This window comes from Coloeus monedula, assembly GCF_965178545.1.
Source record: "Coloeus monedula genome assembly, chromosome: 9".
Taxonomy (NCBI): Eukaryota; Metazoa; Chordata; class Aves; order Passeriformes; family Corvidae; genus Coloeus; species Coloeus monedula.
This window is the reverse complement of record NC_138789.1, coordinates 1465403-1479605: the sequence shown is the minus strand read 5'-3', so window position 1 is coordinate 1479605 and position 14203 is coordinate 1465403. Positions and strand designations below refer to the sequence as shown.

Sequence of the window (14203 nt, the reverse complement as noted above, 5' to 3'; positions counted from 1 at the left end):
AACCTCTCTCTTTCTAAACAAGCCTGTTGGTGTAGCAGCAGCTTGACTAGGGATCTTGCCATTTCAAACAGAGCATTTGCACATCTCACTGGTTTCCTCTCTCACTTCACCTCTCAGATGAAAACGTGCCTTTCTCCCTTTAGCCCGTGCTCAGCTCCAGCCTTCTGTCTGTTATCCCCCATGGTGAGGAACACTCTAATGGGCGTCTCTGCTAATGGACACCACCAGCAGCAGCTTGTTCAAAGACAGCTGGTGCTCCTTCATGGCGAGCTCAGTGTGGAGAAACGACTGTGCTGCCTTCATAATCCATCCGTGCAGCTCAAAGATGCCAACTGCTCCTGGAAGCATGGGAATAAGTGAAATGCTTTCCACCACCTTAATGTTGCTGTTGGCCTCATGCTGCAGGTTTAGTCATTCTTATGACATATTTCCACAATGGTGTGTTTCCATCATCATTCCACGGTGATGTATTTAAAGCCTTTCCATGAGTTGTTTTTTTGGTTTTTTTTTCTTGCTCAGAATCTCTTAAACGAATGGCTTCACAAACTGTGGGCCAGGGTCTTCAGGTTTTGAAGACTTAGACATAAGTCATAGAAATGTGGAGACAATGTGTCCCAATCCTGTCTCAGCCCATGAGGTTAGTGGCACAGATGGTGGCAATGGCAGTACTTGATTTACAGAATATCCTGAGATCTAAGGTGCCCCTACAAGGATCACTGAAGTCCATTTAAAAGAGTACCTGGCAGCTGCAGCACAGTCCAAGGCCTTACGATTCCATTGCTATTATCATTGGAATTATTATTGCTGATTTTAAGTTAGACCTTGATTGTTTTGCGTAGCTGAGGACATGAACTCCCTAAAGACCAATGCTGGGACTGTTGGTGTACTGGTGAATGGGATACAGGCTTTTGACCCGTGCAGGAACAGTCACACAGAGGGAAGAGCGAAACCTAACTTTCCTGGCTGCTGGAATTTTTGGTCTCCAAGTGCTGAGATATGGCACATTGTGAGGATCACTTCATGGACACTCAGACACACCCGTGGGTGTCACTGCTCTGCTGCAGTGCCTAGTGCCTACCCACCTCTCCCAGCCCGTTACCTTCCTGTGGCCTTTAGAAAAGGATGTCTTGGATATCCCCATTCCTGTGTTCTTTCTGCTCCTGCAACTCTTTATTCCCAGCTCTGAAGATGCGAGGAGAGACAGCCAGCAGCATTGTCAGGAGGCTTTCCCCACTAAACCTTCCCTTTGATGAATCTGCCTCCAGAGATTGCCCTCTCCCCTCTAAGCTTATTTTGGGAGATTTTGTTTTTTGCCCTGCTGGCTTCTGCAGATATCCCAGACCTCCTCTGAAAGATTCAGATCATGTGCAGAGGGGCAGATTGATGTGAAGAGGGCCCGGCTCAGTGCTGGTGAGACCCAGGCAGAGTCTTCTCCAAGGTCCATTTTGAGCAGAGCTGCAAGAGCATTTTTGGTTTTGTTTCTGGTTTTTTGTTGTTGTTGTTGTTTATTGGTTGGTTTTTTTAATTTTTTTGGAGTAAATTCCGAGATACCTTTTGCTCATGCTCTTCCTTGTGCAATACCTGGGGATGTGTCTTGATGGGAGATGTGCCTGTGCACTGCAGTACACCCTTGTTTTTGCCATGTACTGCCATCTCTGGCATACTGATTTTCCTGTGGAAAAGGATGGAATGAAAGTCCAAATAGAATAGAGAAGCTGGAGAGGAGACTTCTTGGCCCCAGCTGACAAACCCTCTCTGCTCCCAGCAGTAAGATTTGATGTCCATTCCTGTCCTGCCCTGTATCAGGGGCAACCCCTGAAAACCCCATTGTTAGAAACAGTTGGAGTTCTGGACTCATTCTTCTCTCCCTCCACCTCAAATTCTGTTTTTCTGATGCCAAACCCCCTCTCGTTTCCCCAGCAGGACCAACCTGTTCATTTCCTTTCTTCTCTCCTGTTTTCTCCTCCTGTTTTTTCCCCTATTATCCTCGTTTGTGGGGCTTCTTTTGTCCCCACAGTTGGAACACCTTTTCTGAGAGTAGAACTTGTGAACAAAGCCACTGTAATTAGCAAAACTTCTTCAGACTTGCACGAGTGCCTTCCACCCCCACCCAAACCCCTCGCCAGCAGAACTTGAACCTTGCAGAGCAGAGCTTGCAGTGGCACAGGACATCCTGTTGAAATGCTGAGTTCTTCTCTGCCTTGAAGCGCTCTCGGTTTCAGAGAGTTGAGGATGTCTCCAGGTGTGCTGCACCCTTTGCAGGATGTCTGTGGGTGGCCTCCTGCTTTTCCTCCTCGCTCTGCTGGACTGTGTGCTGACTGTCTCCTCTCCTTTGTCCTTGCAGGGCGTACATGAGCGTGAAGGAGCTGAAGGAGGCTCTGCAGCTGAACAGCACCCATTTCCTCAATGTTTACTTCGCCAGTTCGGTGAGGGAAGAGCTGGCTGGTGCTGCCACTTGGCCGTGGGATAAAGAGGCCCTTAGTCACCTGGGTAAGTGAGTTATCCCAGTCACGGCGTCTCAGAATTACTGGTTTTCCTCTCTCTTCCTTGACTTGGCAAAAAGAGGCGAATGTGCTGTGCCTCAGCGTTGGGGATGGTTGATATGAAGGTCATGATAACAGGGTTTGGGTGTTCCAACAGCTGCTGCAGTAAGGAAGAGAGCTGCCTGCTCCCCGAGTCCGTGTGGGTGAGAGGGTGAGGTTACACACTGGCAAGGGACTTCGGCATTGTTATGAGAAACTTCTGGTGGTGAAGGCGGTGAGGCAGTGGGATTACAGGTTTACCACGAGTGCAGGCTCTGGAGAGGGCTCCAGACTTACATTTGGTTTCTCCTGGATCTTCCAGGTCTATCTTTTAGGATTCTGGAGACAGTGAACTTCACTCTGCAGCTCGTAATAGCAAACAGACATAAACCAGGAGTGTCAGTGTTTTCAGAGCTGAGATGGCAGATTTCAGCAACCCCAGCGCTGCCCAGGCAGCAGCCAGAACCAGCCACTTCCGAATCCAGCTGCAAGTGTGAGGATAGCTATCAAATTTTACCATGTTTTTATAACTTGGCCTACTACCTGCTGGAGGCAAGTCCTCGTAGGCTGCAAAACAGCCCAAATGGCGACTGGTTCCCTAGAATGAGGTTGTTTTGTGTGTTTTCTGCTATTTCTGTTGTTTCTCTTTTTCCTGCCCCTTCCTACCACCTCTTCAGTGTCGGGGTTTTCTGGCAAAGCCCTTTACACTTTGCAGTCAAAATGTCTAAAGTGTTTCTCAATAAGTAACTGGAAATAATTACTCCTGACACCTGCACAGCAGACCTAGACCTTCTGCTTTTACAAGTGCGTGATGTTCAACCCTTAAAAGTTTTACACTGCTGTTAAAGACCTGTTTTAAAGTTCCTTTTTGCCAGTTTCCCTCCCTCAATGGGTTTCAGGGCTGTTTTTTCAATAGCATATGGCTACAGCTGCTTGTTGAGGAAGGCAAATCTCCATGAAATTTATTCTTCCAGCTTCCAGAAATCACTTCCAAGGCTCAGCTTGACAATCATCTGACTGCAGCAAGTGCTTCAGCCACACACGTTCTCCTCAGACCCCTTCCAATGGCTTGCAAGCAGTTGTACAGAGGGGTAATTGGGGTGACTGGTCTCATCAAAAGCTTGCATTTAGCTCCAGTCTCTGCGCTCGTGTCCAGCCAGGGACACGAGAAATGGCACCATCTGGAAATGTTGGATCAGGGTTTTAGCGTGGAGGTTCAGGGGAGAAGGGGTGTTGTCTTGACTCTGGTGCCAGAGCTGTGAAGAATGAAGCTGGATCCCAGCTTCTTTAAGGCTCTGGCACGGACTGAAGACTTCAGCTCAAGACTGTCCTTGGTTTTAGATTTAATGAGCTCGGGAGGGCGGGTGGCAGACTCTGTTCTCTGTAAACAGTGAGCTCCACCACATCATCACTTGCTTTGTACCATGCACAATGTATATTATTGTCCCACACAGAAGAAACCTAGGACTGAGGAGGCCATGCATATGCGGCTTTTGACAAAAACTCTCACAAGAGGCTGCTGGAGAATCTGAGTAGATGTGGAAGTAAAGTGGTGAGTAAAGAGAAAGGAAAACCTTCGGAGGAGCTAATGGCAGTTTGAGAAAAATTCCTGAGCTTAGGGACCTAACTGTGGCCACGGGTGGAGACAGGTCTATACACAAGAGAGGGGTCTGTCTCCAAAAAGACAGACTCCTTTCCTTGTGCTAGATCTTGCTAATCTCCTGTCTACCCTGACCTTAAAATGTGAGGGTCAGCATGCAAGACCTGCACCCCTCACGCCACTGTCTGCTCCCATGGAGCAGAAATGCCATGCTGATTTTTCCCTACACACAGACAGACCCTCTCCTGCTTTAGTTCTCTGCATGAATCAAGTCGGTTCCTTGACTTCTCTGAGAAGCCAAACTGCCTCTTGTCCCCAGAGAGGCTTGGTCAGATTTTGCTCTGTTTGTTTCTCTGAACTGGACTTTCTTAGGTGTTTTCAGCAGAAGCATCGTGAGACTTTTTCTCCTCCAACTGCCTTCCCTTCATCTATTTTAATACTTTGCCTCAGCCCAAAAATCACTAGGGTTTCTTGCTCTCCATCAGTCCTTCTCCAGCTGTTGTTTAATCTGCCCATCTGGATTTTGATTTTCTTATAAACCATTTTTTCATGATCTTTGAGTGTGTTTCTCAAGAGGGTCCTCCTCACCTTCCTGCTGGTGTCATCACCTTCTGGAAGTCTTCAGTGAACTTTGTTTTTCATCCCCTTCTCTTCAAAATGCTCCTTTGGGGCTACCAGAAATTACACAACTGTTCGTGTGCTGGTTACTTACAGTTCTATTGCTCTTCTCCAGACTTTTTTCCTGAGTAAATTTAATTTTCAGGCAGCCTTTCTGAAGGCTTAGGGAGAGTTTACCAATAATACAGCCAACAGCAACTACTTTCAATGAAGCATAAAAGGTAATTACTGGCTTGGAGAGGGCTGAAGTGGTCTATGAAATTTCTATAGACTGTGTTTCAGCTGCTGTGGAGCTCCCAGACAGAGACAACTTGCTGCCAGACAGCAGCAGAGGTAGAAGGGCTCAGGTCTGTTTGCACCACTCCCTGTGACTATACTGTCTGTTTCAGTCTTTCCACCGTAATCACAGTGAGTTCCTCGCAAATTCAGATTTCTTGGAGTCTGGAATGAGTTTTCTGAGAACTTAGAAGTAAATCTTTTTAACTACAAAGCAGAAGGAGTCAAGGAACTTCCTTAAAAAAAAAACCAAACCAACAAAACCTTAGCTTTCTGTGGTGGAAAGCCTTGTTCAAAAAACCCAGCAATGTAATAATGCAGATGCTTTAAACTTCATGTGTAGCTACATGTGAACTGCATAAACATGGTCGAAAGGCAAGGGAATTGTGAACATTTGATGTTATAAATACCTTCTGTAGTTATATAAGCTGAGGCCAGCTCATATATCTGGCAGAGGTCAGTGGATCCTGAAGGAGGGCCAGCCCTTCCACCCGAGGTACCTTAGGCGATGGCCATCTTCCTGTCTGACTAACTGTCATGGGTTTGTTCCATTAATTGCTGTGACTCAGTGCTTGGGGCAGACTGGCCCTGCAGTGCAGGTTCAGCTTTGTGCCTCACTGTTTGAAGCTCCTGCGCTCACTTGAGGATGTCCTCTGGGACAGCCCTGACCTAGGAATGGCTTGGCTCCTTTGGGAGTCCTTCAGCACTGCCATTGATCCTGGCTGGTAGCAGAGAACGTCCTGGGAGCAGGAGCTTCCAGGGCTGTGTGAGTAAAGGAGGAGCACGCTCTACACCAGCACGGATCGTTGGCTGTACTGGTGGGCTGGGAATCTCCTGTTGCATGTTCAGAGTGGAGGCTTGCCCTTGGGGACGTGAGCAGGTCGTGCAGCTGGCAGGTCTGGCCTGGAGGGACAAGGTGTTGTGGGGTCAGACCTGAAGCTTTCCAGATGCCCGGACTTGGCTGGGTGAGCAAGTCCAAAGAAGTCCCTGGTTCACCTGCCTCTGAGTGCTGGACCCCCTTGATACCACAGGGACATGGAAGTTTTTAGCTTTGTTGTGTAAATGCTGACCTTGTGAACCTCCTTGAGCCGGTTCTCAGGCACTGGAGGCCCAATTTAACCCTTCTCCCAGGGCAGGAGGAGGCAGAGGTGAGAAGGGAATGCCTGATCTGCAGTGGAGAGAGAGGGGAGGGTGGTCCTGTTGGGATGTTGTGAACAATTCCACATCTTGCCTTCACAGCCAGGATCCTGCAGAGGGGAAGTAGAACTTCCTGGTCCGAAGCTGGGAGCCCTCCCAACTCATCAGGGAGCAGTGGGGACAGGGAATGAAGGGATAGGGACGCTCTGGAAGGCAGAGTTCTCAGGCTGTTTCTAATTCTGCCGTTTAATTAGCTGTTAAAATGAGTACTAAAAATATGGTCGTCCTTGTGGAGTGTGGGGGAGGAATGGGACAGGGGAAGCCAGCAGAGAGGAGGGGAGGAGACAGGGTACCCCGGCCTTGGCACCCCTCTCTTGTGACGGTTTTCTGCCTCCCTGTACTGGAATCCCGTTTATTCACCACATGGGAAGAGCGTGGGGTTTCCACAGGGAGGAGGGCTGGGCTGCTTGGTCCCAGGGCCCCCTGCGCCCTGGTGCTCAGCCCCTTTCCCTGTGGTTACTGCTGCAGGATGCGTGCAGGGCTTTCACGTCTCATTTACTTGTTTATGAACTCTATTTTCTTTCTGTGTGTGCATTCCTCCTTTCAGACCTTTGGGCAGGCAGCCCCCCTGCCTTGCTGAGGCTTGGGTTTGGCTGTAGAGATGCCTTTTCTTTATTTTCTCTCTTCTCTCATGCCCTGTTTTGATTGAAATGAGAAGCAGGGCTCTTTTTTTTTATGGGCCCACTGGGTTTCCCATCAATGGGATGCCCTTTGCTATCTACAGCATTTACCAGGGTGGTAACTGAGAGGGCGATGGCTTCCAGAGACCTAAGAGCTGACAGCACAGAACGTGGAGGTCCCCAAAAGGATTTTTCAACCTCTGTACCTTCTTGTGACCCATCTCCAGGCAACTAAAGGGTCAAGAGCTGATTGATGGGATGCAAAGTCCTCTGCTCTGTTGTCTCACAACTAGGAAGAAAGGGAATTGCAGCTACTTTGTGACCCATCCTTTGCCTCAAGCCCTGGACAGAAGATCCACGCTGTGGGAAGGAAGAGCAATAAACATGAATTTTGAGCTAAGAAACGGTGCCACTTGACAGGTCAGTGGTGCCTCTCAGCCCTTCCCTGGGCCACACACGCAGGATGTTCCATAGAAGACGCCACCCTTATTTCTTCACCCCTTGTTGGAAGGGCTTGGGAGAGAACTGCTCAGGGCATCTCTGAAGGTCCCTTTCCAGCCCCCAGCTCCGTGTTCACCCAGCATGGCTCCCCCATAGGAGTCCCAGACCTGCTGGTGCCTTGCCAGAGACACTGCGATCTGAAGAAAATGCTCTCTTGGAAGGAATGCCCCGTCCTCGAGGACGTGAGGTAGTCGGTAGCGCACGGAGCTGATCCAGGAGCAGATTTCAAGCAGTCTGTGTGGCTGGAGACAGGATCACGCTGTGGCCACCTGCCAGCTCCAACTTTGCTGGCAGGGCAGTGCTCATCAGCAGAGATGCAGTAGCACAGGCTCTGCCGTGAGGAAGCTGGCACAGTAAATCCTCCAGGGCCCTGCAAAGGAGAAGGGAGCAAGCTGTGCTGGAGCCAACTATTCACCACGCTGCCATCCAAGCTGTCTGGGTTAAAAGCGGTTGTGTAAAAACAGCCTCCCGAGACATGGAGGAGTTGCCTGGAGTCAGCCTGGGCACACACTGGGGTCTGCTTTTAGCACCCCTGTCTTGTTACTCCCCAGCCCTTGCTCCTCCACTCTAAAGCAGCATGGAAAAGTGGATGGAGCATGAAAATGTCAAGAGAAAAAGGGGGGGAAGTGGCCAGTGAAAAACCTCAAAACAGGGAGAAAAATGCGGAGATTCCAAAGAGATTTTAATCTGGGCAAAAAAGAAAGGAGGCAAATAAAAGGAGGCCAGTGAAGCCAATTGTTTTGTTCTTGAGCACCTTCTGTGGACAGTTTCCTAGCAGGTGTGGTACAGAGCTGTCAGGACAGGGTGTTCATCCCAGGTCAGGAGCTGGAGATGCTGGCAGTGAGCAAAGGGAAGGCTCTGTTCCACCTGGCTTTTGTCAGTATCCTTGATCCTTGTTCTTCCCATCACAGACGAGCTCACAGGAAAGGAAAAGCAACTTGTCCTGCAGCCACAGGTCAGTTTAGGGCAGGATCACCATGGGTCCTGTCCAGCTCCATGCTGTTGCTCTCAGTATGAGGTGGCAGCTCTGGCACAGTTTCTGGGGGACTTGATCTGTGCCTGTGCTCCAGCATCTTTGACAGCTGAACCTGCACCAAACTGGCTTGGGGACGAACTGCCCCTCTGTGTTGCCTTGAGTCAGGGGTTGGGGTGCCCCAGTGAAGAGGAGAAGGTTTGTGATGGTTTGTGAGGCTCTTGTTGGGTTCACTTGGTGCACCTTGCTCACGTGCAGACCCCTCTGAAGGGGAGGAAGAGATCTTCAGAAGCTGTGTCTTGGGAAATCCCACTATAAAATACACTGAATTCGGGTCAGGTTTGTGGTAGAAGTTTAGTGGATTTCAACAGCACCTCATGAGACTTTTAGTTTACCCCTCAGAGTCTGGTTTGGAGGTTGAAGCCATAGGTCGTGGGTGATTTCTCAGCAGGGGCCGGGGGCAGTGCACATGAATCTCCATATGGGTTTGTGCTGAAGCTGGCTTCTGGTTGGCACAGCTGGGTGTGCCGGGACTTTGCTCAGCACCTCATGGTCCTCGCCTGCCGTGGGAGCTGGCCCGCCTCAGACACCTGTCTAGGCCAGGGAAGGACTTCTGTCCTCTGGTTCGAAAGATGATCCCTGTAAAGTCACAGCACGGCTCGGTTTGGTGCCCTGGCTCCAAACCTCCTGTGGAGTTGTGTGATCCAAAGCAGACACGGAATTACAGCCATGCAAAAACGATGCAGAGGGAAACGGTAGCTGAAATGATTGAAGGTGTTGAGGGCGGAATAACGTGGTAGGAGGGGAAGAAAAACCACCCACGATGTTCCAGTCCAAGAGGGCAAAGGAGCCTCTTCCTGTCCTACAAGAAGCTGAATATGCCCATCTTTGGGTCTCCATCTGGCCCCTTGTCTGTGGCCTGGAAGCACAATGAGAGGAGTTTCACCTCTCACAGGTGAGTAATGACGATGCCCACTGTCCCTTTCGTGGAATGATGCTCTTTGTACTTGCAATTCCAGGCGGAGTTGTCCTCAACCCTGCTTACTACGGTATGCCCGGCCACACCAACACCATGATCCACGAAGTGGGACACGTCCTGGGGCTGTACCACGTCTTTAAGGGAGTGAGCGAGCGGGAATCTTGTGATGATCCCTGCAGGGAGACCACTCCATCTATGGAGACCGGAGACCTCTGTGCCGACACTGCCCCCGCCCCAAAGAGTAAACTCTGCCGGGATCCCGACCCCACCAATGACACCTGTGGCCAGACACATTTCACGGGGACGCCCTTCAACAACTACATGAGCTACACAGGTACCGAGTCATCGTTGTTGGGACTCACAAGGGGTCATCTTCCTTAAAGCTTGGGTTTCCCTCCCATCCACCTCTGCCAGTAGTACCTTCCCTCATTCCCTAGCCAACATGGTCCCTCCAGATGTGTTGGGATGTGGCAGGCAGTGCTTTCAGCATCTTCTTAGCCACTTTCTTCCCTCGGGCTGTTTCTATCCATCCCTCCCTTCTGGCCGGTGGGTCCCTGGACATGCATCAAGGCTGCTCTGCGTGTGCCTTTGTTCTCCAGTCCTGAAGCTATTTTTATTCTTGTTGTTGTTGTTAATTATTAACCTCCTGACCCCTTTTGGCGTGGCTCCCAAAGGCGTGCCGCAGGGGGCTGGTGTTTCTCCTGGCATGCAGGAGGACGGGGCCCGGAGGAGCGCTTCCCTCCCGGCGCTGGCGCTCCTGCGGCGCGGTGCGGGCGGTGGCACTGCCCAGGTGTCGGCGCTGGCGCCGGGCAGGTGCAGGGGCGCGGAGCTGCTCAGGCAGTGCCATCTTGTGGCTTCGGGGACACACGACACCGCAGAGCCCCGGCAGCACAGCCACCGCCCGCTGGTGCCTCCCAGCCTTCCCTAGAAGAAGTGACCAGAAACGTCTGGCCAGGAGGGAAGAGTGCGTGTCGCCGTGCCCCGACCCTCAGCCCGGCCTCTCTTCTCCCGCAGACGATGACTGCACCAACAGCTTCACCCCCAACCAGGTGGCCCGGATGCATTGCTACCTGGACCTGGTCTACCAGCGCTGGGGCCACAGCAAGAAGCCGGCGCCCATCCCGATGCCTCCCATGGTCACGGGGCAGACACAGGACTCCCTCAGCATCTACTGGCTGCCTCCCATCAGCGGTGTCCTCCACGAGAGGTGAGGCTGCTGTGCTTGCCGTGCGCTTGGGCTGGCACGGGAGCCTGCTAGAAGGGACGAGGGGTCTCTGTGGCGTGGACCCCCAATCCCCTTCCCACCCTGGTCGTGTCCAGCAGAGCCCTCAGGCACAGGAGCCAGGCTGCTGCGATGGCCCCCCGGCAGATGGGCTCTCCTGCAAGCTTCCTGCTGTCGGGGTGCCGGGAGGGGAAGCCAAAGAGCATCAGGAGGCAAAGCCAGCTCTTAAACCCCAGAGTGCAATCAGGGAATGAAAAATGAGCTTAATTTAGCACTTATTGTATAAAGTAGCTATTTACCAGGAGGAAATGCAGCCCTGTGGTTAAGGCAGGGAGCTCGAACCACAAGAGCTGGGTTTCGTTCCCAGCGCTGTCACGGACTCGCAGAGCAGCTAACTGGGGGTAAGTCAGGAAACTGTTCAAGCCGGAGAAATGATGCCAAGGAGCCAGAGTTGTTTGGCTGGTGAGCAGTGCATGGCCATGGGTGTTGGGAGGCTGGCTGTCTTCTCCCCACTAAAAGGGAGCCACCAAACCTGGATACACCCACCAGTGTCTCTGTTCAGCAGCCCCTCTTACCAAAATATTTCAGTTTCCGCCAGGTTTTAGGTGGTGAGACTTTATATATATATATATATACTTTTTTTTTTTTGCTTATGGGATCATAAGCACATACATAAAGAGCTTTTGAACTTGTTTTGAAGCTGCTTCACAAAGTTGTCTTTTGTAATTAAAAGGAAAATGCTGTTTGAAGGCAGCTGGGGCATTTTTGGGTTGGTGTTTGCTGACTTTTCAAAGGACGGGTGCTCTGTGCAATGGGCTTTTTGCTCAGGAGTAACAAGAGCACGTGCAAGAGTCACCCCACAGACAGGAGAGGCTCTGAGGGCTAGCAAGCCTTGAGTCATCCAAATAAGCTGCTTTGTTGGGGGATGAAGTGATTTGGGAGCAGGAAACCATGGGTCTGTAAGGGGAGGCACTTTTGAGCCGTCCCAAGTTGTCACTCTTAACTGGCTTAGGAGCTGATCCATTGTGGGAGTCCTGCGTCCCCTGAGATGAACTGGTCAAGGAAAGTGGCTGAGGCTGGCCTTGATAATAGAAAGGGGCCTTTTATCTTTTTTGGAGAGCACAGGAATTGACATTGTTGTGACTGGTTTGTATTAAAATAATGCGGGAAGCCAAAACCTGACTCTGGGTTTAGCAGAGAGAGCCTTAATTGCACCCACTCTGGTCCAGAGGCATTGCCCTGGGAAGTGTGGGGTCTGTTCGCTCTGACTGGTGGGGAGGGGACAGGTTTTCCATCCAAGACTACCCAGAGAGCATGGAGAAGAGGAGAGGTGAAATCCAGCCTGTCCCAGGGCCACCCTTATTTCCCTGTCTCTGAAGAAGCTTTATTGCAGTCAGGGAGTTTCTGAGGCCTTAGCTCTGCTGTTCCACCGTGCTGCCTGACGGCACCTGGACAGGCGTGGGTGGAAGGTTTGACATGGCAGTGTCTGTGCTCTGTCAGCAGGGAGCAGGACACGCTCTGTGACAGCTGTGCCGAGGACGGCACCTTCCGCCAGTACGTGCACGAGGCCTCTTCCCCACGGGTCTGCGACTCCTCTGGCTACTGGACCCCAGAAGAAGCAGAAGGTAAAATGTCTCCTCTCTTTTGCTGTCTGTGAATCCCCAGACAGAATCTTGCTGGTACAAGAAAACAATTTTATTCATTTTTTTTTTTTTTTCTTTTAGAGAATCAGTTGTCTTCCCTTTGCAGGGGTTCTGTAGTGCAGGAAGGACTTCTTGGTGCCCAGGAGAAACCTGGTGATTAATGGCCAGCTGGCTTTGGACAAACCAACTGGCACGCCAGTATTAACCCAAATCATTGTTCAGACAGGTGTTGAGAGATACTGACCAAAGGGAGGAGGAACATGTAACTGAAATCGAGCTTAAAATACAGATTGTGGGACCTCAGGGACACTTGCAGACTTTAATGTAGTCTTGTCCAAAGAGAGCAAGAGGAGCTCTGTGCTGAGTCTGTGCCAAGCCCTGGGCAGCCCATTCCTCCCCAGCAAGGTGAACAGCAGCCAGGCATTACAGCTTCTCTTGTGCCGAGACCCAGCTGTTGGTTTAGAGACCCACCTTGTGGGCACGCTGGTGACTTTCAGGGTCACACAGCTGCCATAGGAGCTGCTGGGCTTTTCTTGCTGCCTCAGCTCCTCCAAGAGCAGGGCAGAGGAGGCAGGAGACCAGGGGAGCTGATCCTGGGAGCTGTGTGAGGTGCGTGTGCTGCTGCTGAACCACGCAGAGCCAGAGGACATGGTTCTGTGTGTCTGTAGTTATCACAAGTGCTTGTTTGCTCTGATAAAAAGGGAGAGTTTGTGGGTTTCAGAAACTTGTGTTAAATGTGTTAAGGCTTTGAATTGGTGCTGGGCCCTAAGAAATGCTTCCAGTGGCTAATGAAGACAAGGGTATTTCTACTACAGAATGATAAATTCCAGTGATCCTTTCTGGGTCTGAAAGGCCAGAACTCCATTTCTCTTGCTGAGTGCTAATCCACTGTCAGGGGAGGCAGGCTGGGGCTCTGAGGTTAGCCCGGGCACTGCTCTGGAGGCTCTTCTGGAAAATCAGCCTTCCAGACCTGCTTCCCTGCTTTGGACCTGGTCCCTTCCTGACTATGTTCTGGCATGTGCTTGTGCAAAGCTTCAGTCTCTGCTCTGCTTGGAGCATTCAGGTGCCCTTGGCAAAATTTCTGCACCTGTGGGACTACAGAGCAAAGCTTCATGCTCCTCAGCTGCGTCCAGCTGCAGTGTGGATACCATTGTTCCCATCTGAGGGGGCTGTGAGACACCAGACCTGCTCAGCCTTGTGTATGTGTGCAAGTACCCAGCAGCTGGGAAACCAGGGGGGACTATTGCTTTCCAGGATGTTAGGGCAGGTGCCACCAGTTTAGGACATGCCTGTAGTGGGTGAAAACCCACACGGGTGTGCAGTTACAGCCTGGAGATGGGTGAGGAAGATCACCCCTGTGGGTCTCCTCTGAAGCCAGCTTGCCCCCTGGTTTTCACCAGCTTCCTGCTTGTCCCAGGTCCTCCCGACGTGGACCAGCCCTGTGAGCCCAGTCTGCAGGCCTGGAGCCCGGAGCTGCACCTGTACGACATGAACATGACGGTGCCGTGCCCCCAGCCGGACGGCTGCATCCTGGAGCTGCGCTTCCTGCACCCCGTCTACCCCGACTCTCTCACCCTCTGGACCACGTACCTCTCCACGGGCTCCCCCAAGGCGCTGTCCGACATTGAAATCCTGACAGAGCAGGGGGAGTCCATCCACCTGGGCCCCCTGGACACCTTCTGTGACGTCCCCTTTACTGTGAAGCTCAATATCCCTAAGAAGATGTCCGGAGTTAAGATCTACACCTTTGACGAGAGGATGGAGATAGACACGGCCCTGCTGAGCTCCGTGCCCCACAGCTCCCTGTGCTCGGCCTGCCGGCTGATCCAGTACCGGCTGCTCCGTGAGCCCCCGTTTGCAGACGGGTCCCCTGCCACCCCCCTGCAGGCACAGCGCCAGTTTGTCGACACGTGAGTCACCAGGCTGCTCTGTCTTGGGCTGAGGGGGTGTCTGAGCCAGCTTTGATTCCCTCCTCGTGTCTTGTGTCTTGGAACCCCTGGATGGTTTCACCTCTGTTTTGGTTTTCCTCCTGTCCCCCTGCACTGGGAATTA

General features: G+C 51.6%; 1 protein-coding gene across 1 annotated transcript in view; it reads left to right on the top strand.

Moving 5' to 3' along the window:
- PAPPA2 (pappalysin 2) overlaps window positions 1-14203 on the top strand; it is a gene marked incomplete at both ends in the record, with an annotated part of 87306 nt that overhangs the window by 25868 nt on the left and 47235 nt on the right. Inside the window, 5 exons of the mRNA XM_082287186.1 lie at window positions 2345-2490; window positions 9327-9620; window positions 10301-10493; window positions 12012-12133; window positions 13569-14061. Coding sequence (XP_082143312.1) covers window positions 2345-2490; window positions 9327-9620; window positions 10301-10493; window positions 12012-12133; window positions 13569-14061 — 1248 coding nt within the window. The remainder of the gene's footprint in view (window positions 1-2344; window positions 2491-9326; window positions 9621-10300; window positions 10494-12011; window positions 12134-13568; window positions 14062-14203) is intronic.